The sequence below is a fragment of the Limanda limanda genome, chromosome 4, assembly GCF_963576545.1.
Source record: "Limanda limanda chromosome 4, fLimLim1.1, whole genome shotgun sequence".
NCBI classification, from domain to species: Eukaryota; Metazoa; Chordata; class Actinopteri; order Pleuronectiformes; family Pleuronectidae; genus Limanda; species Limanda limanda.
The window spans coordinates 18726407-18750929 of record NC_083639.1 but is presented as its reverse complement, the minus strand read 5'-3'; the positions used below and the strand labels follow the sequence as shown (position 1 = coordinate 18750929).

At 39.9% G+C, this 24523-nt stretch overlaps 1 protein-coding gene across 1 annotated transcript; it reads left to right on the top strand.

The window, feature by feature from the left end:
• The first annotated feature begins 5750 nt into the window (after positions 1–5750).
• On the top strand, positions 5751–11878 carry mdfic2 (MyoD family inhibitor domain containing 2). The gene is made up of 3 exons (XM_061069284.1): positions 5751–5847; positions 9004–9213; positions 11661–11878. The coding sequence occupies exons 1-3, from the start codon at positions 5751–5753 to the stop codon at positions 11876–11878; spliced, it is 525 nt and encodes a 174-aa protein (XP_060925267.1).
• The last annotated feature ends 12645 nt before the right edge of the window (positions 11879–24523 follow it).

The window sequence follows — 24523 nt, the reverse complement described above, 5'->3', positions numbered from 1 at the left end:
CTCTGCATCGGAAACAGATCTGCTTGGCAAACTGAAATCTCAAACAGACCAGGGTTTCTTTGGCCAACAGCACAAATGCTTTCTACCGGGTCAATGCACCAACAATGCACTTCACCGCAAAATGATTTTAAGAGCAACACACCCATAGGACCAGTTGAGCACAAGTGCATTTGCACTGGACACGTAAATGACAACTGCATCAGTCTGAAACTATAGCAAAGACATCATGTCAAGTTTGGTGCTGCATTTGGTCTTGTAAGATGGAGTCAAGCTACAAATGTATTGAATGCTGATTTGGACATTATTTCATTATTGTTAATAATTATTATTTGAACTATCTGAATAATGAAACTCTGCATTCATTAACATTGTATTACTCGTATAAGACTTCGACCTAAACCAAATTATAAAAACACATTTATATTATAACTATATTGAGAGTTCTTTACAGCTCTGAGAGAGAGGATTTTTCATTAACAATATTTGTTTGCTGAAATTTAGGTTCAGTAAAGTCTCTCATATTACAGGACAAGACTTGGATGTGTTCATTCATTACTTTTCTTCCAGTTGAACATATTTTTTTGATATTTGGAAGCTTATATGTTTTTTTTCCAAAGATTGTATTTTGTTCACTTAAATGTTGGATTCATATCAGTAATAGGATTGAAAAATGATACCCAGCTCTATTTTTAGAAGCCAAGTGGGAAGTGTTTTGGCCGAGACTACTATTTAAAGATATATTCTAAAAAATATACTTAGAAATATTTTGAGAATGAGTGTAACAGCGATAATTAATGATATAATTTAAGCAGAGATTTCTCAGGTTTACTATTGTTTGATCATTGTTAATATCAAGTGTGACACAATGAGACCTCAGACATTAATGAACCTTTCAGCTATGCAAATTAAATACAGAGTATTGACTGAGTAAAATGAAATAGATCGCCTGAAACCAGTATAGAAGCTCTGAAATCAGAACAATACGCCTAAATGTTAATAGAAAAAAAAAATCTATTTAGCCTTTTAGTGGGTTGAATAACTTCAAGGCTTTTTCCGAACACCCCATGGATCATCCTGAGGTCCCAGGAGGGACTGTTGCCTAAGGACACTCTCACTTCCTCCACTGTGGAGAGAATCCCCAGTTGGTTTAAGTCATATACTGTTTGACGCCAAGGAATCCAATTTACCCCATTCCCATACTTCTTTGATTTCCTTTGCTTTGTAAGGTCATTTATCTGCAATCTTAATTTGGAAACTGTGATTTCTTCCCTCCGTGACAAGCAGCAGGAGTGTCTCACCCCCGCCCTTCTGGGCTGTCATAAAGGTAGGCAGGTGTCCTCGAAGATGTGGCAAAACTTGAATATACCAGACATGTTCAATTAGAGCAAAATGATCTCCAAAATGAATTATTGTGTTCTTAATGGGCTGAGCAGAAACACTCCCTAGAGCACACAAGGTGAGCTCTGCTTTAAGGTACAGCACTTTAAGTGGATCAGAACAAGCTGCTCCACGGGAAACTCTGTGGTAGTTAATGAAGCCCATTAATAACTGCAGCAATGTATACTCTTAAAGTTCTTCACCAGTAGTGGAGCAGTCAGTCTGTCAGAGAGGGATTGTTTGATTTCATATTTCATCCTTTCTCATGCGTGTCTCAGGTTCCCAGAGGTGATTTTTCAGGATTATCACCTAATGCTGTGAAGAAGTAGCTCTCGCAGGCTATTTTGCACTAAAGTTTTTCCAAGTCTTTAGCACTAAAGTTTAAAGTAAGTTTATTTGAAAACTGATAAGAGAAGTCTGTCCCTAAAACACTATGAATTTTGAATGTTTTGAATAACTGAATAACTGTGTAAATCAAGTCATTAAATATAAGCACATTTTGAGTTTGCCATTACTTTAATAATGCATTGTGGTAAAAAATTATTTATTTGATTACTTTTTTAAATAAAAACCTAACAAGCCGTGCTTCATATCAAATTAGACAAAACAAGAAATGATAGGTTGAGTCTGAAAAATATCTAACAGTAAGGAAATAACAGATTTAACTTTATTTTGCAGTGCAGATCTGTATAAATATATCATAAGTCACATCTTAAGTATCAAACAGAGGAAATAATGCAATGGCCTGGAAGTGGCCTCCATAGGTAACTGCTGGTGTTAGATAACATCACATTCAATGCTCTGATAGCTGTTGTTATTAGGGGCAAATGTGTTTGTTTACTGTCTAATTAACAACAAATATTCTCTAGTCGTTTCTAATTTGATTTAATGTACAGGTTGTTACAACCTATTAACACTATGTAAAATTAAATGTGAACGGATATAAATACATTTTCTCAATGATCAGTATTTTCATTGTAAAGTGTTTACATGCAAGGATGATCTTATTTAAATAAAAGTAAAAGTAGGCATTAGGGAATAAGAATCAACATTTATGTGATTATTATCTTACAATATTCAACATGCCACCCATATTATATTAAGGGGTTGCTTTTCCATGTGTTGTATTTATAGAAATGCATATTTTATTTATCTAAGTATAATGACATCGGCCTATGACATTAAACTTGGCCCACCCGGGTTAACTATTTGTAAAAGAATGGAGTGAATATGAAATCAAGTGCCGTCTTCCCTTTGTCTTCGCCGGCCTCAAGGTGACATGGGAGTCTGCTCCCATCGCCATAGCCAACTATGACACTTATTCTCTGTGGAACTCATTAAGGGACAAAGAGGACCTCTGCACCGGCAGCATGTTCAACAAACTAAGACTCCTTACTGAAACCACAAAAAAAAACTTCCATTCAGTTCAATGCAGCACCTGCCAGGGCCACACATGCTGAAATTGTTAAGTTGTCCTTCCAAGGTGATCTGGACAAGGGAGGAAATAAGATAATTTCTGTGAGTATCTCATGGTTCACTTTTTTCTTGACACTGCAGTCATCAGTGTTTCCGTCAATATAACCCACCAGCCAATTGGAAATTCAAATCAATTTTTATATATTTTCTGTCATTTCTCTTTCTAACAACTTCTCACAAAAGATAGGTCATGGCTAAAATGTTTGAGTACCACTGAAGACTTACAATATGCTTGGTACTTGCATGTATACAAATAACCTCTTTATTCTTGATTAAAGTGCAAAAATAAGATAAAGATATTACTTCCATTAAACCCCTTTTTAGATGAGTTTATTGTCTTGAATGAGTTGATTGTATATCACTTCAATGCAGCATTCAAGCCTTTTGTCATTTCATTGTAACTCCCTGTCCTGCACTAATGCAATACAAACTCTTTCCTCTGAGTTTCGGACTCCCGTCCATATGCACAAGATTTGAGTTAGTTTACGTTAACTTCCTTAATGCGCACTGTTGCTTTGTGCAAATGTCGCAAACAAACAACAATGGCATCACTGCACCACATTACAGACAGGTGTCTGCCTCTCCCAGTGTCACTTGGACCACTGGCTGTTGAGTGTTCTTCTCAACAGCCAACTACTGGCCTGGCATTCCTGTTTGAGTATTTGTAGTCGTTCTTGTGTTTGTGTCTTGACGGATATATTTTGTGAAACAAAGGTCGTGTGGACAGAGATTTTTCTTTTTTTTAATCATTGAAAAAAATGTTTGTTGAAGTGTAGACAAGGCCTAACATACATGAAGCTGTATCACCATTATGCTCCATTCAATTTTAAATCCAGCACTGTTTCCCTTTGCTCTGTTTCAGTGAGGTTAGATCCAAATGATCATTGTTTGCCTGTTGGTTTAACCAAACAACAAAAATAAGTAATCCCACCTCAAGTCCTTTGACTGTAAATACGTTGAAAAAGCAGGGAAAGCTTGTTCACTGCCAGAAACAGCAGATAAACACAAGCTAACATGAGAAGCAGCAGAGAATGTGTACGTGTGCTTGTTTAGAGCTGTAAATAATGGAGTGGAGTGTAAGTGAGGTAAAAGGGGGTGTGAAAGCTGTCATTTAGACTTAGTAGCTGAACTTGATCTCAGGCTGTCACTTCACTCTGCTTTGGGAAAAGCTTCAATGGAAAGTGTCAACCACTGATTTACAGGAGCCCAAACTAAAGCATAACCTGCTGAACCTCGGCGACGGTGTCATTGATGTCGAATAATGACTTAAAACCAGTTGTGTCAGTGAGAAACAATGAGAGCAACAGAGTGACAATAGGATGTCGTCACATCATCACTATTCTTCATCGGTCATTACTGAACATGAGAGCACAAGATTCGTTTTGTATCTATATCACATTATATCATCAACACAACATAAAGAAAACAAGAGGAGGAGGAGGAGGAGGGAAGAAAGCATTAGACACTCTCTGTGGAAGTTACCTTCAGGAGTTATATTTACACTGAGCGCAGCATAGTGGGAGCTCAGTAGACAAATACTCTCACATCTTAATTTTTCAATTAACATGGCTCTTGTTCTCTAAACATATGCAAACACAGCGGGGCGTCCATTAAAATGCAACTCTAGTGTTGAGCCTAATTAGAGTAAATTGGTTGGCTTGTATTGGGAGAAATTTGAATGCAGCTCGCTACGCATGTTTCACCGCATGTTTCACCCCAACAAACAAACTGGCACTCGCTGCCTCATAAATATGTTCAGCAGAAACACTGCCTCGAAGCAGGGACTGAGATGTTGTGTGTGTGTGTGTGTGTGTGTGTGTGCGAGTGTGTATACAGGAACTATGTTTATATGTGGAATGTGTTTCTTCTCTTTACAATAATTGGTATCCTCAAAAAATACCCACTTGGCATGTATCTTCCTAATGACTCAAGGAAGTAAAGTGGTAATTTTTGTGTGATGTGGACACGCAATACTATTAGATAAAAATGTAATGAACAGGTGACCCGGCTCTGTAGCAGTCAGTGCGAACGGGGAAGAATGCGTTCAGTCTGCCGTCTGAGCTGAACATGTCCTCTTCCAAGTCCTCAGATAAACAACAGTCATTGGCATTGGAACTCACCACATCAGACCAGCACAGACATTAACGGGTGTTTGCCGGTGCTCATTCCTTCGTCATCCAATGAAGCACATTCAGTTTAATTTTAATAAGAACATTGACTATCAAACATAAAAATACATAAGAAATAGGTTAGGGTTAGGATGAACACAAAATTGTCTCACTTCAGTCTGCACTATAGACTATACACATAACAATAAAAAGTCACAGTATATTGTAGAACTCTTTGAGGAGGACTCACTAATGACAAGGAATAATTCAGGACAAGAGAACAGAACCTTACGAACAGGCAGGTTTAGAACGAGCACTTCTCTAGTAGAGTGACTGATATTTTAAAGTGATGTTTCCTTTTATGATGTGATGCTTTGCCTTAAGCTTCATTTTCACTTAAAGGGCGAGACTTACTCACACTAATAAAATGTTTCTGACTTTGTCTCCTTGATGCTGTGATCAGAGCAGATCTCCAGTATTTTTTGCCAACGTCACTGGAACATCAGAGAGGTTTACAGTACAGTAGGCAGCAGGCCAAATGGACCCTGTGCAATGTAAAGGATACTTTGTCCTGGATGCTCTCCGCTTTGCCGAAGTGAAAAGCTTCCTCCACAGCCAGGACCAGAAGACTATGACACATCCTGAGAGCTGACATGAGCACGGAGACACCGAGCTGTGGTTTCGGTGTCAGACGTTGACTCACATTGGCCTGAGTTGTGTGGAGCCTCATGTTTTTGGTTTGAGGTAATCCGGTTTGTCATACTTAGTACATTCTCTATTTGTGATGCAATGGACCAGATGGCAGATGAAATGACGTTGAAAGCCGATGTGAGAGACAAAGGGAGGGCGGACGCTGCTGAGGAGGGCTCTTACCGGGTGAGAGGAGGTAAGAAACGTGACTCAGGTCTGTGGAAAAAGTCAGAGCATGGCTACTGATTCACTGTGTTTCTTGTAAATCTCTGTTATGATATTGTGCAGTCGTCTGTGTTATCATCCGTTTTCCTCATCCTGAAGCAGCTGCCTGAGTGTGCTTACTTCTATCCTGTGTTATTTTATATTTAAAATTGGACATTTTAAAGGAAAGTTCTACTGTTTCAGAAAGATTTCCCCAACAAATCCCATTTTGCAGTAATGAAACAAATGGATTTGGTCAGTCGCTTGCGTACGTACATTTTTAAAATTGTTTTGATGTTTTTCTGTTTGACTGTTGTGCTGCAACTTTGAGTTTGCATTTTTATTTAAAACATGATGTGAGATTATCCTCCATCCAGCTCTGAGTTTACTGTGTTGTCTAATGAGTGAGTGTGGCTTGGCCAAACACTGGAACAAAACCTGAAAAATGCCTGCAGGCCTAATTTCTCTATCAGCTAATGGTCATGGGCACGGACTAGCAGCACTTCGTACTTAATTCATTAGATAACCCCGGAGCATCATGCTGCTTTTCAGCTCAAACATACACTCAGACGCTGCTGATTTTGAAGTTTATTTTAAACTTGTTGTTCTTCAAATACCAATTCCTTCCTTCTTGGCTTCTCCTTTCAGCCACTGAGATGTGGCCGATGAAATTACAGACATTTCCAGTGAGAGATAAAACCTGACAGTGTTAACACAGGAACATATTTTGAACTTCGCTATTGCATATTTATTACAAAACAGCCACTTAAATCTTAAAAAAGGCCAATACAGCCCTGAGCAACGTCCATTTGTATCTGTCTCTCAACAGTTTAGGTAAGACAAACAAGACAACTACAGTTTATTCGACTTTCAAAAATGTGCCCAGAGTTTGAATAAATCATTAGGCATTAAATGTTAAATAAACCAGAGAAAGGAATGGTGAATAATTCATTTCAAATAGGTGGTGAAAAGGTAAACACTCTGCAACCATCGCAATAATTCATTAATATCTGTTTAGATTTGATGTTGACATGCTGATCTTAAAACTTCACAACCTTGGACTTTGGATTTTCACAAAGCCCTGAACACACAACTTATACATTTGTACAACGTTTTTCATTGGTTGATAAGTTAATATACTCTATTTATAGCCAAACGTAGTTTGTACCTTATAACATGTCACAGAAAAATGTTGAGATCCCCATCGCTGTAATATTCGACCTGCTGGCTTGCTCACATGCAGGTTTCCATTGCTTGACCACGGAGTTCTCACGACTTTACCAATTGAGCACAAAGTACAGTGTGTACACAAGTTCCCATTCACAAGCTCCACCTTCCATGTGAGGGTCATATATAACACCACTGGTGTATCACACATCTCCAATGTAACATTTGCACATTGAGAAGCTCGACTGGTCTTTTACTGTATGTTGTGTCTATAGTGCAATACTGCACATTAGAGTTTGGATCAACCAACCATAGTCAGACAAAAATATCTGAAATGATATTCAGTTTCAGGTTGGTCACATTGGCTGGGCAGATTTGTTACGCTGCACATGTCTGTTATCGAGCGAAGCAAGCAATAACAATGTGTGTCAGGCACAGAGTAATACAAACTGAGTGCAGCTTAGATGAATTACATCAGGCTTGGTTTGGATTTGGACACAAATAACCAAATTGACAATTGTCAATTTTGAATCAATCAGTAGTTCCATTCAATAAATATTCATCCAACATTGAGCACTACCTGCCTCATTAAAGCTTGTGCATGCCTTCAGTCCGCCCACACAGGCGTTATCTGATTACTCCCATTCTCAGGACCACGAGGGTGTGGACAAATTGTGTTTGACTGACAGCTCCACCCTCCTGTTCATTTTGTAGCAACCATTTGAATGACTGGTTGACCTGTCATCCTTCTTATTGGCACTTGAGTTTTGGAACGCAATAAATTCGTATAATAGCATTTTTAACGTGACCATGTCTAATCAGCCCGAGTCATTAAAAACACTTTTGTGGGTGTGCAGGGTTTATGTGTTGGATACACTTTGCTATTAAGCTACTAAGCTTAGGACTCTATTTGCGGTTTCCACTTGACGATAGGGCAAACAAATCAAACAGTATACCTTTCTTTATCATTGACCAGTGGCATGTTCATCACAAAGATTGTAGATGTTGTCTCAAGTCGGGACATAGACTTTAAAGCAATAGTTTGGTTGACTTGAATTGGCATAAAGAGGGAAGGGGAAACCAATGGGTTGTTCAGCGGATTTTGTTTCTTTACTTTGAATAGAGCTATGCAGGCTAGCTTTTTCCTTCGCTGTTACCATGAGAATATTAGCTTAGCTTGTCTAGAAATAAGGAAGGTGCCAGCTTGGCTGTGAAGATAGTGAGAAATAAAATCTGTGTATCATCTAACTCTTGTTGTCACCATGAAATTGCTTGCCTGACATACTGGTTAACAAACAAGATATAACAAGTCAATTAACAAGCTTTACAGTTGCTAGTAAGCAAGCACAGGACAGCCCCAGGCCATGACCTGGACTGCTAACAATACATTCAGCTTGCATGCATCATTTGCCTTATCATTCTCAGAAAGAAAGACAATATGTTTTTCCAAATTTGTTTTTTTCCCATTAAAAAAGCATTTGGCTCGTGAAGTTAAAAGGAATGTCTTGTTGTCGTTCACTAATTTGAATCCCAGCAAAGTCTTTTAAACTGTTTCAAGGCTGTGATTTATCAGTTTTACTCCCACTCCCTATGGTATTCACTGTTTCTACAGTGTCTAACCCTCAAAGAATCTCAACAGTCTTGTTTTACTGGATAGCTGCTGTGTCCTGTGACAGTATAAAGACTTTTAAAAGTATTTTTGTATACAGGACTACTGTATGGTAACATTACCATAAAGCCAATACTATTGGCAGTAAATTGTCGGGTTCTACTTTTTCAAATGAATTACTGCAGTTACATGGTGAAACAGGCTTGTTACTTTTCTCTTCTGAGACATGGACAAGTACAGATGACAGCAGACACATATTTAGTACTCAGCTGATTTAACTGTGCTTCAAATGACTGAGTCAATCAGTCAGCATCAGTACCTGTTGCTAATGAGTGTGTCTTTATTTATTATTTAACATTTTGTCTCTTACAGAAAGGATTCAATTTGAGGCTCAAGTCAGAAACTGGGGACCTGCAGAGATTGAGGCTGGGGACACCAGAGGGGAAACAGATGCTCAGCAGCCCAGAGAGTGTGACAGATCCTCTTCCCCTAGGTTCTCTTTGAAAATGTACCTGAGGAGATCTTCCTCCAAAGCTTCTTCCTCCACAGAGTCTCTGTCTTCTTCACCGCAGAGCAACATGGGCGGTTAGTGACACCAGCACTTACTCACCCCTACGTCTGCCATCATCAAACTGCCAAACCCGTTCAGATAAACACACAGTGAAGTCTTCTCGGGGATAAATAGACCTTGAGTTGAATCCTCTGTAAAAACTGTTAGGAAATTAACTTTTTCATCCAAACACTGGTTTTGCACTGATGAAATAAATGATCATTAATATGCAGCATAATAATGCCATAGACCATATACAGAATAAAGAATTTGACAAATTACTAGCTTTATGCCTCACTATGCAGTGGGAATGCTTAAATGCAGCTCATATGATCAATTATGAAAATGTGTGAATAATTAAGAAACTGAAACTACAGCAAAAAATAGGAAGACTAATGAAAAGAAAGGCCACCAAAGTAGACTCGATACTGTACATGCAGCATAAGTGATTACACCACAGACTGTTTGTTCTTATGCACTTGTATTAAATTAAATATTAAATAAGTAATTTTAAAATAACTCATTTTAATTAAAGAGATAGTTCAACATTTTAGGAAATACCCTTATTCACTTTCTTTTCAAGGGATAAGAAAATTGATGTCATTTCATGTGTTGATACGGAGTCAGGACCTAGCTTGCCTAGCTTAGCATGAAAACTGGAAGCAGTGGCTGGAGCTAGACTGGTTCCTGTGCAAAGTAAAAAAGTAGATTCGTACTTCTTGACAAACAACAGTTTATGAGTCTGCTTTAGGCTCATATATCCTCAATGTTAGATATGAATATGGAAACTGACGGAGTACTGTAAGCAGTGACAATTACTTTATCCAAAACAACCATATTTATTATTGTATAAAAGAGAACTATGGTACCAAGAATAGCAACGTCACTGTTACAAAGCTTTAGGAGATTGTTTACAGCCTCTTTTAGACACTTAATCACATAATGCGATTTTCCTGAAAACTTTCGTCTCAGTGATTCAATAACATTTTCATTTTCTACTGGATTAAAATAAGATATTCCACTGAAATAAAAAATGAAATTCATGATTATTTTTGCAAGATTTCATACTAGCATTTCTGAGCCTTTTACCCGCAGCGGACACCATCTTGATTTGCTTCGTCCCTTCGTGAAGCATTTGGGAATTTCCGTCTACCCCTTTGTTTTTAGGGGGGTCCTGAATATACTACAGTTAAAGGAGGGTTTGAAGGGCTTGATGGTGAATACCCCTACATCAGATAGAGAAAGGGGATGAGACTATACCCCTTCACGGCCATGTCCAAAACAAAGGGGTTGGCACACTGTGGAAAACTTCAAACAATGCAACAACCATCCATGATTTAGACTTGGTGCAATTTGTAGAGCCTCAAGAGAACTAAATAAGTCTAAGCCACCTTCTTCTCACTTGGTCATTACATCCACTAAAGAGATTTGGTCTTCTACATAGAATGGAATCTGAATAACTAGTTACTGTATTTCTGTATTTGTGCTGAGCCTATTCTTCTTGGCTTCGGTGCAGATAATTTAATCCTGTCATTTCGAAATCACAAAAGTCACATCATAACATTTACACTGAGGCAATTGGTTTATACTTTTATACTTTTATATATTCAGATAACCCTGTAAATGCTCTTCTTCCAAATCCTATTTCCTGTCCGACTGTAACACTTCTGACATCTGATTAAATTCTTGAAAGCAGTGCACAATTGCAATGACATATTGTGGATACATGCTGATAACAAGTATGAGTTGAATGTAGTGTCATCTTGCTCATACAATAGCAGCTGAATGAATTTAAATCAGCATAAATCTGTGGATTTAACTAAATTTGTTCATAATTCATCTCATAAAGTGTATATCTTTATAAAAATGTATTATGATGCAGACCAGGATCAAGATGCAGATTTCAATTTATATACATTTTTAAATAACAAATTCATTACATTTTGCAACCTAGAAGGAAGTACACTTTATCTTCTCTGCATTCTTTGCAACACACGTCATAGGGTCTTTCCAACAACATGTCTTGTGTGTGAGTAACTGTCTGTGCATGGTCAGTGTCACTTGATGATCTCACGCTTCATAGCACCCGAGGGGGCACCATTTGGCAAAGGCTGCTGGGAAGACACACAACATTGCTTCACTGCAGCCACACCACAATTTGGAAACGCTCCTGGCAAAGTATACAAGAGAGACTTGGAGTAATTGATTATGTCTCCAAACAGCTTTCTTGCTTGTCTCTCTGAGGGAGTGGGGCATGATTTCCTAAATTATGCATGTATAAAGGAAGCAAAGGATGCTTTTAAAACGTTATAAGATATAAGTGAGGACAAGCAGCTCTTATAGTAGCACAAATGATTTATGTCCCCAGATATGGTTTAAACATCACACATTATTTCAAAGAGGTCTTTGCAAAAGCGTGAAGGGGGTATATGCTTTTATAAAACTTAACGTCCTTCCTGACTGGGTGTGTCTCCCTCAGTTGACTGTGCAGGAATCATCCTCAACTGCCTCTTCTGCCGCTTCGACAGCAGCAACTGCTGCCCCAACTACATGCAGGTCGTCACAGCAGCAGAGTCTGCATCCAGCAGTGACGATGGCTCTTACACGGACCTGGACTGTGGTCTGCTCAGTGCCTGTAATGCAGGAGGGGATTGTCTGGAGCTGGCGATGGAGGCTTCTGAGTTATGCTTCCGCTAGGAGGAAAACAATCCTCATTACCCTAAGGAACTTGATGGATATGCAAAGATCAGACTGTGAAGTGGACAGTTTCTTCAGGCTAAAACTCTGATAAATGCACAGAAAATTATATTAAAGCTGTTACATGCAACATTTGTGGTGTTAAAATGACTATAAATATAGATAATGCATCTGTGAATGCATGTGACCTTGTATCTATATAATGTAATGTCCTAAATCTATGAAACGAACCCATTTCATCTCAGACAGTTTGACTTTGACAGGAAAAGCCAAGTGGACCTATATGATTGACAACGGCTGTTACCCATTTTTAAAGCAGCGAGCCTCAACAGTAGAGCCAGGAACTGAATGCACACACTATTATTAATCACACCTACTGTGTTTGTGTTTCCTGTCAAGGCGTATTTAATATTTCTGTGAAAAAAGGGTCTGTTAGGTTTTCCATGTTATGTTCGAGCTACAAAGGAGAAATTGTAGTGAGACTGTTGATAGTTGTGGTTCAGCATCAGTGGTTCTTCTGTTTATTACAAAATACTGTATCTGTTTCCAATACTTCCTGTTCAACACAGACAAATTTAACCTCAATCATTTAAAAAATAAAACATAAATCTGTCAAGATGACTATATGGAAAGTTGTATGTATTGAGGCTGTCAATCTTTCATCTGAAAAAAAGTATTACATCCAGTAAATACATTACACACTGCATGTATATGGCAGATGCTTTCAACCATAGTGAATTACAGTAAAATGTGCATTCAAACCGTGTTTTAAAATGAAGGAATTTAACAATCCATGCTCCATGGATATTTATGAAACCAAACCATCTGATTATTAATGTATAAAAATAGCAACTTTCTTAAAGTGGTGGCTGCTCAGATTTGTATAGTCATCGCCAAAAATCTGAAAGCCAGCTTATCACTCGCTAGGCAGATTACGCTAGATTCACACAATGTCGGCAGTAGGGAATGTATCAGGAAAAACACAACTTTCCCAACTTGGAGTGTTTTTCCAAGGAGTTAGCCCTAATGTCGGCCCATTAGTTGCACCAGATACATAAATGTGTGAAACAAACAATATTTATCATATATTACATATACAGTGAGTTATATGAAATGCATTAATGCAACAGTACTGATACAGCATACACATTTTGGGGGCAATTGCTATAATAATAGTAATAATTGGCTACTAACGTTACTATTATACCTTGTCCCACTGTTGCTGGAATGGTCCTTTTATAGTAACTTTCAAATACTTGACTATCACCTCCCTCACATAATTGTCTGCTGTCTCCTGAAGTTGAATCTAATGTGAAATTTGCTGATACATCCTGTCAATTTTATTTTAAATAAATATTCCTTTATCTCTGACCTGCTCTTCCTAATAAGTTATTACAAACACTCATGTCATGGCTGTAACTATCACCTTAATCAATCAATACTGTAACAGTCTGAGTTAAGTAGTGTGTTGAATCTAAATTGCACTGTACCGAATCACCATGCAACAAAGCCGCAGTGTCACCACAAACAATACACTGTCCCCCAGGCCTGTGAATTCCATCGCTGCTCTGTTGATACTGGCACACCAATAAGCTCTCCAGCTGCAACGTTTTTCTGAAGTGTCGAGAAAAAAAGTCTTGAAGCCTGTCCCCTGTTGAGCGTGCCTATTTCAGTTCAAGTGCCACTGGAAACACAGGAGCTGCTGGATGTGGCATTTGTGAGACACTCGTCCTTGACGCTCCCCTCAACCTCTGTTCTCAAAGACAGTTCTCTCAAGTGGTAGATCAGTGTTTGGATCACTTCAGTCTGAAAGATGTCCTTGTCACATAATGGGAAATGGACACAGGAGCCTGGCTGCCATGTCGGTGTTAGAACAGTGAACAGTACAACACAACATTGTTCTTAAGCACCATCTGTTTCTCAGACAGGTCAGAGGTGCACAACTGAGTGTTACTGGATCACGCTCAATTACCAAACATTTGTTTTCTGCTATTACACATGAAGACGATGAGAGGAATCCCACTCTGAAAACACACAGACTATTATACCGCAGCGACAGAAGTACTGCCATCGCATGTTGTTCCAGTTATACACTCCTGCCACAGTCCTATAAGACAGATAGAAACACAGGGAATGCACCTGAAAAGCCTAGGTTTGATAATTCTGTATTATACGTGCAGATCATGGTGCAGATACACAGTGAGCTGTCACTGTGATTCATTTCCAATTTCTTTAGCTCGTAAATGATTTAATATTTTACAGAATCTGTGCTGTTACAATCCACTGTTTTATGTCATTGTTTTCTTTAATTTAAATACAGACCACGCAGGTTTATTGAGTTTTTATTTACTTACTTTACTTTAGTTTCCTGTGGTGCCGCTGCAGTTTACACACTAATGTAATGTGGTCATCTACCAAATATACTGTAAGTCACATTGATTTCTATGCCTTGTATTGCCGACAGTAAAGTATGCGGCAGACGTTTTTACTTTTTTTTCTTTTACTGTTGAATCGATTTTTATGTTCTCTTGGTTGTACATCATTTCTTTTAATGTGCTTGTTGGTTATTTTATATAAAGCAACAACTAGAAGTCTGTGTGAGTGCTGCACAAGACCTGAGTGCTACTCGTTTAGCAAAATACAAATATAACTTTTATTATTTTATTCTACATATTATAGAAGCTTTACCACACTTTAATGTTGCATGAACCTATAGGACATGTAATGAGATGTCAGATTTTACAAGTGACGCAACAAAGTATATTTCCTTATTTATTCACTACAGGCAGAATAAATCACAATATTTCTACTTGACCAAATACAAACTCAATTTAAAACTGAAACTTGGCCCAAAAATCCTCTTCCTGTGCGGTGACAGTGCTGTACAACCACCGTGCCAGCCTAGATTTGATGAAATCCAGAAATGCTTTTCAATCATCTCATTTTCTACTTCCTTGTGTTCCTCAAAGTTCTCTCCAGGGAGCATATGAAGCTTTGTGAGAGTTCAGTCAGGAACATCATTTACACCATGTTTTTAGCCTTGATGACCTCTGATATCCTCCACACACAGGAAACACTGCACATGAGCTCACGCCCAAGAGCCTCGCTGCTTCTGGTGTCAGACTTTTAGCCTTAAAACATGGTGCAAATTACGCTGTTCTGAGTCTAATTTGAATGCCGGGGTTTACGGACACTTGGATGACACCACAGGAGCAGTGTGGATGCATTTCATGTTTTCTTTCTGCAGTTTTTTTTACGTTTGAAGAAGTAGTCACCAGTTATTTCAATTGTATTGGATTTGGCTGCAACTCCAAAAGTGTTGTTGTTGACTTAAACACTTCACCCACCCCTCCATCGGCATAGGGGCGAGTAGATAATGAACTATCCCTTTAAACCTTTACATTCACAGTATTTAGTAAAAGAGGATTAAGATAATATGCACAGAATTACTTTTGAAGAAGTTGACTTTGTGAAGGCTCAAGGTGCTTTTTTTTACAAGCCTTGTATGAAGTTACATGTATTTTTAGATGGAATTACTCCTTTGATATGAATTATGTTCTGAACTGACCGTGTGTGACCTCCTAAGAGCTCCACAGGAGCTCAGAAAGCAGCGTGCAGACTACAAAAAAATAAATGTGGATACTACACAAGCTGTGCAAAATTGTATGTTGCGGGTTACATCTACAGGGAACACTGCTTGTGACCAATTTTCTCATTACTTGGTGTAGCACAATTACAAAGCTGAGTGCTCTAGCTGATACTGCTCCATAAAACCTATTGGTGGTCCTTTGTGGTTTTTCGAACATAAAGTGTGCCTACATAAACAGATGCCAGTTTTAAAGCGAAAACATCTGCACATCTTAAACTCGCTGGATCCCTTTCAAATTACCTGATGGCTCTGGGAGCAGCCCAGGCTTCAGAAACTAATGTTTTTTTTAATAACATCCAAATGGCCTGTCCTTTGCTGGCCACGGTTCAAACGCTGTCCCATCCTGAGCCGAGCGGATGTGGACAAGGACAGGTGGTTTTCACTGCCACACAACATGTGCATGCACCGTAATGGTTGCTCAGAGGATAGTGGTAACCCATTAGCTTTCATGCTACTCCCCCGGTTTACAGCCTAATTCAAAACACTTGCACAGAGAGTCAAAAAGAAAGATTAATACTGAAATGATTAAATGTGCAATGTGTTGTAAGCAAGCTAAATACTTCCAAACACTGCACGATATTCCGCTGTTGTGTTTGGTGACACAAGACTCGCATTAACAAAGTGATCTAATCGCGTGCAGCTCCGCCATGTTTACATGCATGTCTGCTCACTAATCGGATGTGAGGTTTCTTCAGAGTTCAGGCCCTGATCGCTTCATTAGTGTGAAGCTGCTCTTCCTCCAGAGCTCACAGCACTAATACCATCTCCCCTCAGACACAGCACTGCAGCCCAGAGTGGCCTCCTGAGGAAGCAGCACCATTAAATATTAATGCCATGTGTTTAGAGGGTTTTTATTTCAAACAGCGGGTTTGTCAGCATCTTATGTATTGTTCCTCAAGCTGAAGTCCATGTGGAAAAAGAGTGGGTCCCAAAGCCTAATGTAGCATTGTGCCTTCAGAATAATTTAGGCCTGTTTTTCTAATGGTCTTTCTGTGTCAATACTGCGGACACATTCAATGTGATTTTTCTTTAGTAAATTGAGTGTTTTTAAGTGTCCGGGAGTGCAGCTCTCAGTGCCTTGCTGTGCAGTGTAGCTGTCACAAGGTGAAGAATGTTTTTGTTCGTTAAAGTTGACGTCACTTCAAATATTCGATGCATGTGTTCATAAGCCTCCTTTCCAGCTACACCCAGGACGCTGAGCAGAATAATATGATGGCTAAGAAGCATTCTGCCCCGTGAAACTTTGACATCCGAAGACAGTAGATACAACATATATAGTTATTAATGTAGCTTTACTGCTGGACTACCACACCACATCTGTGATTGCAGCAGGACATGTCTAAATTTATGAACAATCTATCAAGAAATTTGACATCTGTCCTAATTTTTTTGTCATTTATTATATTGTCCTAGTTTACATGCCAATTTCACAATTACCCCCACAAATGAACCTGACCTCACTCTCTTACAGTGAAGTGGTTTGTGTGGAAGCAACATCCTCAATTAGGTCAGGGGCGTTAATAGTACAGTGGAAAGCGAACACTCCCCATAACATCCTCCAGGAATTGCGCCTGACACTACTGACTCTCTTGAATCTATATTTGGGCCATGAGCGTGGATGTGTGTCACCCAAGTCTGTACCCACCTAATCTCCGCCGCTGCAAGTAAAGTGAGCTGTGTGCCCATGGGCGGAGATTGTCAAGGCAGGACGGGAGCTCCCAGCAGGCGCCGCAAAAACCAGGCCCTGGGCAGGTTTTTATGATACCTTTCAATCAGCGGATGATTCCCAGCTGAAATGACAGGTGATTTGACTCAGCCTCCAATTAATGACCTCATTCGAACAATTAAGAGCACGGGAGGAAGGGGAAAGCCCTGCGAAGAAGACAGCGAGCGGAGCCGGGGGGCGAGTTCTGATGCCTTGATAGTGCAAGCCGCTGCTCCTCTCATTACGTCGAACGTGACTGAAGCCTGTCGTCCCCGGCTCAGCTGACCCCTCCCTGCTTTAACCAGGTGGCATCCAGCGGGGAGAGCACACACTGGTGAGGAGTTGGCATGGGGATGGAAAGGAAGGAAGGGAGGAAGGGAGGGAGGGAGGGAGGAGGAGGGTGCGGCTGGGGTAGGGCAAAGGGGTGACAGGAGGGTGGCAAGGGAATGATGGAGTGCATCAAGCTGTGTGTGTCCCCCCCTTCCACTCCTCTCTTGCCCCCACCCCCCACAGCATAGAGGAAATTAAAGAGCTGTGTAGCAGGAGGAGAAGAGGGGAGGAGGGTGGTGATTTAGAGCGTGGCGCAGGGGGATGGGGACCCGGCGCATTGGAGTTAATTACTGAATAATGAGGAACAATTTATTGTGTTCTTGTTAGAGACATCAAAATGCTGCCGGATACTGCCTATAGAGACGAGCATGCCTCTCTCACTCCTTGTGCATCGGTTAAAATGGGGTGTTTAACACCAAGTCATTAACAGGCCCCTGCCTTTGCCTTACCTTATAAAGGGGGGGTGTTGCAGGTCTTCTGGGCTAATGAGGGACGTGTCACATTACCTCACAAATACTTGCACTTTCCTCCAGGTCCTCAGAGTTTATAAAACCTACTAAAAATCGGTGTCTGCTTTTCTTTCTCCTTGTTTTGGGCTGATGATGTATAAATTTGATCTCAAACTGAGACTCACATGATTTGTAGCTGATTAGCGAGACAGCTAACTCAGATATAGCTTGAAACTGTCCTTTGGCCTTTTGACTAGGAGGACAACGTTGAGGGCCATGTTGGAGAACATTTTTTGGGAGAGTTCAATAATAAAATTGTTCCAGGATGGACAAAGTAGGGAAGGCTACACATGAGTTTAAACTAAAAATGTGTTTATTTAAAGAAATCAATAGGAAATGAATATGTAGAAAGACAATGCTTTGTTATATTAGAGCTTTACTCTCATATTTTGCAACTTTTTTCCTATAATATTACAACTTCATTCTCAACATTCTCTCCCTCTCTGTCATAGACAATTTCAGAATAAAACCATTTCAAGATTAATAGTTTTGGAAAGAGGACAAATGGAAACCTCAGATCCAATAAGGAGCAGGACAGAGTATGTTACATTGTCTTCATCGTGGCAATAACTTTGTGTAACTCTGTGTAACGGCCATATGCAACTCTGTCTGTCATATTCACAGCAAAAGGTAACAGGCCTGTTGTGTGTAAATAATTTTGTTGAGCTACAATTAGACAACTGGAGGAGTGTACCAAAACAGAAAAATCTATTATTTGCTTCTCCCCGTCTCACTGGTGTTAATCCTCAATCTGCAAAGTCATTCTCACTGTCTAGACGCTAACCCACGGCGCATGTCATGTTCACAACAGTTCTCCGTGTTTACAGACTGCTCATGCAAGCTTTTAAATATAGTTACAGTTTTTAAATATGCCTCCCTGCTGCAGGAAATTCCTGCCAATAATTCCCTCATACAAAATCGCGCTTCCTCTGTGATGTTTACTGTGTTCCTTGTAAAAAACTGCCCGAGTATAACTTCATTTATTTGGCAGGGATGAGAAAAAAGAAGCGCTGAATGCAACTTGACTTCATTCTCCGCCACAGCGAGACAAACTCCCCTGTCTTCTGAGGGAAGTGTCAGACTTGCTATCAGTCCTTAGCAGAGTGTGAAGTATCCCGACTCTTTGATGTGTTAAATATGAGATCTGACCATAGAACAAAGCAGCTGTCAGCTAGCAGCACGTGTCAGAAGCAATCCACGCCAATTACTATTGAATTCCTGTCATACATGTATCTGCTGTGCAGACGCTGAGGTGTGGTACAGTATCGCAGTGTTAACACAGACTTCAGACGATATTCAAAAATAAACATCACAGGCTTCAGTTGTCTCCATCAAAAGGCTGCTGATGATCGTCTGCAAATACACTCCCAACATGCACCTTTTGTCCAGACTGCTTTGAGATGAGGTCACGGGGTTTGCTGCAACACAGTCAGAAGTGCGAGGCCCCGCCGCTGCATTGTGACCTAGAGAATACGACTTTAACTTTGTCAAAGGTTCTCAATATTAACAGCAACACAATCACTGGATCACAAATCACACACTGTAAGTTATGAGAGTTACATGCTGTGTCTCTCATGACATTGAGGGAGAAAGCGAGAAGGTGCTTGCTGAGTGTGTAGCCATGCTGTGTTGCCCAAATAGATACGTTCCATCTGAGAGTGATGCAGCCGTTGGAATGATCCCGCTAGACAGATGAGTGCTACTTGAATGTTAATGAGGGCTCCTTTAGACACGCATAAATTAAATGATTAGATGTCTGCAATCATGCAAGGTCCTTAGGTGTCCCCTATTTATGGCATTTGAAATGTAGCTGCCTTTATTTACGACATGTCTCCCCTGCACAGGCTTCGCCACCTGAGCAGCCTAACGCTTTCAAAAGACGAGTTTTTTAATGACCTGCAAATGAATCACTCTGGCAGAATCGTAAGAGAAGCGCAGCCCTCCCCCTTTTTTTTGAAAACAAAAAGGGAAATTGTGCCATCCACTGAAAAAGCTCGCTGTTGTCTGGAATAAAATGCAGGAAATGAGGGACGCAGTAAAACATATTTGTTTCGGAGATGCCTCTTACCGAAAGATACACTGTCGAGCCGCGGCGACGGCCTCGGAGGACCGCCCGGTCTCCGAACGCAGTCACCCAACAATGAATCTTCTTCCTCCTTCAGTTCACACGCTCTTCATTGTCGTTTTCTTGCTGCAACAACAGCTATTTTCATCTTCATGATTGCATTAATTACAGCATAACTCATGTCTCTTGGCTCCACCATTGTTTTCCCCATAGAAAACATCATGTCAAGGCCTCCACAAAGGAAGAGAACAGTACATATACTCAGCTGGCACTTCATTAATCAACATAAGAAATCAGCGTGGCTTGACACTTATCTAGCTGCGACTGAATCTACTACTGGAGTTGTACTTGTACTTTCTTTTAATAATGCCATTTAATCCTATTCTGAAGATTTTAATGAGATTTAAGCTCATTGATGTAATAATCAGCGATGCAGCCATATACAGTTGTGTAGACATAAAGCCTCATGATGGACATACAGTAAGTGACTGCTTCTCTATTGAATCATTGGGCCCATTTTGAAGACTTCTTAGGGTCCCAAGAAGTCCTCTGGGTGCACAGACAGCAATAATAAGAGGCACCTATGTTCCAGTCACCCACTCTCTGGCCAAAGTGAGGGCTTTTTTGTGTTTTTGTGGTGGGAGAGAGAGCGAGAGAGAGGAGGCGGAAGAGAGAAATCTCTCTTAAGATTTCTGCTATTTCCCCCCTCTATTTATTAGGGTAATGAATTTCCGACTGCAGTGCCAGTTCCACTGAGCCTGCTTCTCGGCCTAATTCTCTGTAACATTTCCTCATTGCCGCTGGGGAACATTATATGAAGGCAGGGCTTACAATACCATCAATATGCCCAAGACGACAATCGGACGTCTCATAGATATTAATGGAAGTGCAAATTAAATCAAAGTTGGAGTGCAGCTATCGGGGCTATGATCAATGCCTTTTGCACAGTCAGATTTAATATGGGGTTTGTAATTTGAGTATCCAAACAAAATGTGCATCTTAATGGGGAAGATGAAAGTAATCCCACATGGGGTGGAAATAATACATTAGCTGCATTGTAATTAGAGAACTCGGAGTGCAATGTTTCCCCAGCTTGGTATTAATGTTGAATAAAAGCCTGATACCTTTACGATGTGGACATTTGAATTGTTTTTTTAGTTACCTCTTGATGGGTCAATGGAGGCAAAAAAAATCATGATTGTGTTAGCTAAATGTATTAGAATCAAACTTAATACCAACAAGACTGGTGCATGATAAATATTATTCCACTCATGACAAATAATGAGAGAAGAACACATCAGGTATGTTTGGATGTGATTGTGATTCATTTCATTTGATTATGAAAAACCCTGTGTTTTAAAGCGGAGATATTAAAAGTATGTGAAACATGATTCTATGAGTCCCTGATTGTGCAAGTCACCTCACAAACATTCGAAGAGAACACAAAATAATAATGCAGCTTGACAAAAACCTTCCACTTCTATTTATTGGCAATCCTTCTGAGTACACACAGCAGCCGGTTAAAGTGACACCATGTAAAGTCAGCAGGAAGCATGAGGAGCGCAAACAGCAAAACAGCTTTTCAATGAATAACACATGAGATATCAAACAGTGGTAGACAATGATCCACAGCCTTCATCGAGTCAAGAGCAGCACAGGAGAACACAAGGGCTCATCGCACTCGATGCTTCAAATTAAATCAGATCACAACGAAACAATAGTGGGTGCCAAGGTGCTTTTTAATGAGGAAATTAACTTAAATAAATAAATTGCTTGCTTTCTTCCTGAGAGTTACATGAGAAGAATCATACAACTCCTATGCTAAATAAGAAGCTATAGGTTGATTAGCAAGTTAGCTTAGCTTTGCAAAAATTAAGTTAAAACTGTTGATTCTGTCTGGATATACCAAAATGCCAAACAGCCTCCTCCTGCTCAATAACAGGTAATATCTTGTTTGTTTATTACCATAGACTGTAAATAAAGATGTCTCCCGAAGCGTCTTCATCGCCACCTGGTGGCTTGCGGCAGTATAGGTCACATATCCCACCTCCTTCATGCGAGTGGATAGGACAAAGATCAAACTTAAAAGTCAGGTCAAATGACTTGTGATTTGATGTGTTACAACAGGACCTCGAAACTGTCGCCTAATCCCTCGATCATTACTGTGCAAGATGGCAGCATTTATATCTGGAAATGTTTGGCATGGCCAATCTTTATATACGGTCTATGGTTAATATGTAAAAATAAAATGTGATTTTATTTTGGTTTTGATGTTTTCATTGGTCAAATGTGAAACTATTGCTTTAAGTGCGACAGAGTATAAAGAGAATCTTTTTTGTGTCTATGTTTAAACAAACAGCTGGATGATATGATAGGAAATTTATTTGTTTTATCTTTTTGAACTATTGTTTTTTTTTATTTAATGGACTAAAACATTTCATATAAATAATCCTGAATGTCTGACAGCTAAAACTTCGACATATATTTTAGACATGCCCAAGTCTATTTTGGCGCAATGAAGATCCGATTTTCCATCAGGTAATTAGTCAAATTAAATCGTCTTGGGTCGTTAAGTTTGAAGTTCACAGAGCACCACTAGACCTTATTAGAAGATACATGTTGACATTTCCTTTTGCTTTTGCACAGTGCTACCTCAGATGATAGCATCAGGGGGCTCAACTCAATTTATAAGGTATAACATTTCATCTTCAAACACCTCGCCGACTGGGTCTGTAACAGGACGCTGTAGTCCATCAATAAAACTGTATTGATACTGTCAAATGTTAATATGTCACCCATAAACCCCTGGGCATTCTTGTCACCAGGACACAGCCTGCTCAGCAACACCCATTGCCTCATCGTGTTGTTCGGCATCGACCCAGGTCTCCCTCTGAACGGCCGCCGCTGTAAAATGTTGCACGCAGCGACTGAGTCGAGCATTAATCAGAGCAGATTTGAAGTGTGAAGACGCAAGTGGCTTTTTCTGCTGGAGAACTGTTTAGCACAACAGCGCCGTGTACAACCGGGTCCCGCTCTTCAGTGTAATGGCAGCAAAAAGGAGGTCATAAATAATGGATTCAAGATCACTTACACCTCATGAAGCAGGCCGCGGTGTTTGAGGGTGTATCACATTTTTCTGCTCAAACAATGGATTTGGCTCTTTTGGCGGCAATTGTAAAGGAAAACAAGTCCTCTGCGAGAGCGCTCTGAAAGAGTTTAATGTGGTGCAAAACATGACGGCAAAACAACAGTTTACACACTGAACCTGAAGGATGGGAGTTAGCAGGAAATACAAGGGCTGGGAACAAAAAGGCTTTTGGTCTGGGTTGGCTTTGGGATAAAACAGTCGTTTTAGTACCTGTAACCCTCAAAACCAACCACATAATGTCTCAGTTTCATTCAACTCTGAAAAATATGAATGAATGAGTTTAACCTGAATCCTGTTTGTCTTGAGTAAAGATTTGGTCCATAGATGCTGGTGTAAATGACACTTTATCATCCGCTGTTATAGATTCTTATTTGCTCTTAATTTTCTCTCAACTTTAAGAATTATTCCAATCTCCTCTTGACAAAATAACAGATATAATTACATTTTTAATGCATTCGAAATGTAACTGTCCACTATCAAACCACATTTAATTGAAAATATATATTAGTATTTATTCAGCAGAATTGGCAAGGTGTTCTTATTTTATCCCAATCTCCTCACATACACATAAGGCAGAGTTCAGTGTTATTACCTTTAGATGATAGCAAATAATGTGATAACCTCCTGTAACTTTGTGTCCTTGTGTCAGTGCTCCCGCTGCCTGTCTTCATACTGCCCCTCAGTGGCAGGACACTGAAACTGCCTTAAACAAGAAGAGTTGCCTTCCTCTGAACAATTTCTGCAAAAACCCTGCATGAATGTGACATGCCAGAGTTAGATATTTTACTTTGAAATATGGGGATAAGAATCCTAATAATACCTAATGTGCCAATACAGCTGGAGATAAATAGCACACGAGCAGAGGAGATGATCAGATCTCACTCCATATCTTAATGGGATCCTCTCACGCGCCATTCCCATTAATGACCAATCCCCCAATTATGTAAATCGGCGGACGGTCAGTAACAGTGAGAAATTGAAGTTGCCCACACAAACACCAACAGTGTCACATTGCAGAGAGTGCTAATTGGCCACTACTTTTCACATAATTGCAGTGGTCAGGGTCATGTCCTCGGCCAACCTCCCCTTTAAGTATTGTTTCTCAGCACACAAACAGTTAATGGAGCAATTAAGATGGCACTCACAAGCACCACTTGTAGGGACCATTTGGCAGGAAAGAGCTGCAGAGAGGTGGACTGGGATGCCGTAATCCTGCACATGGTGCACGAGAGTCCGGGG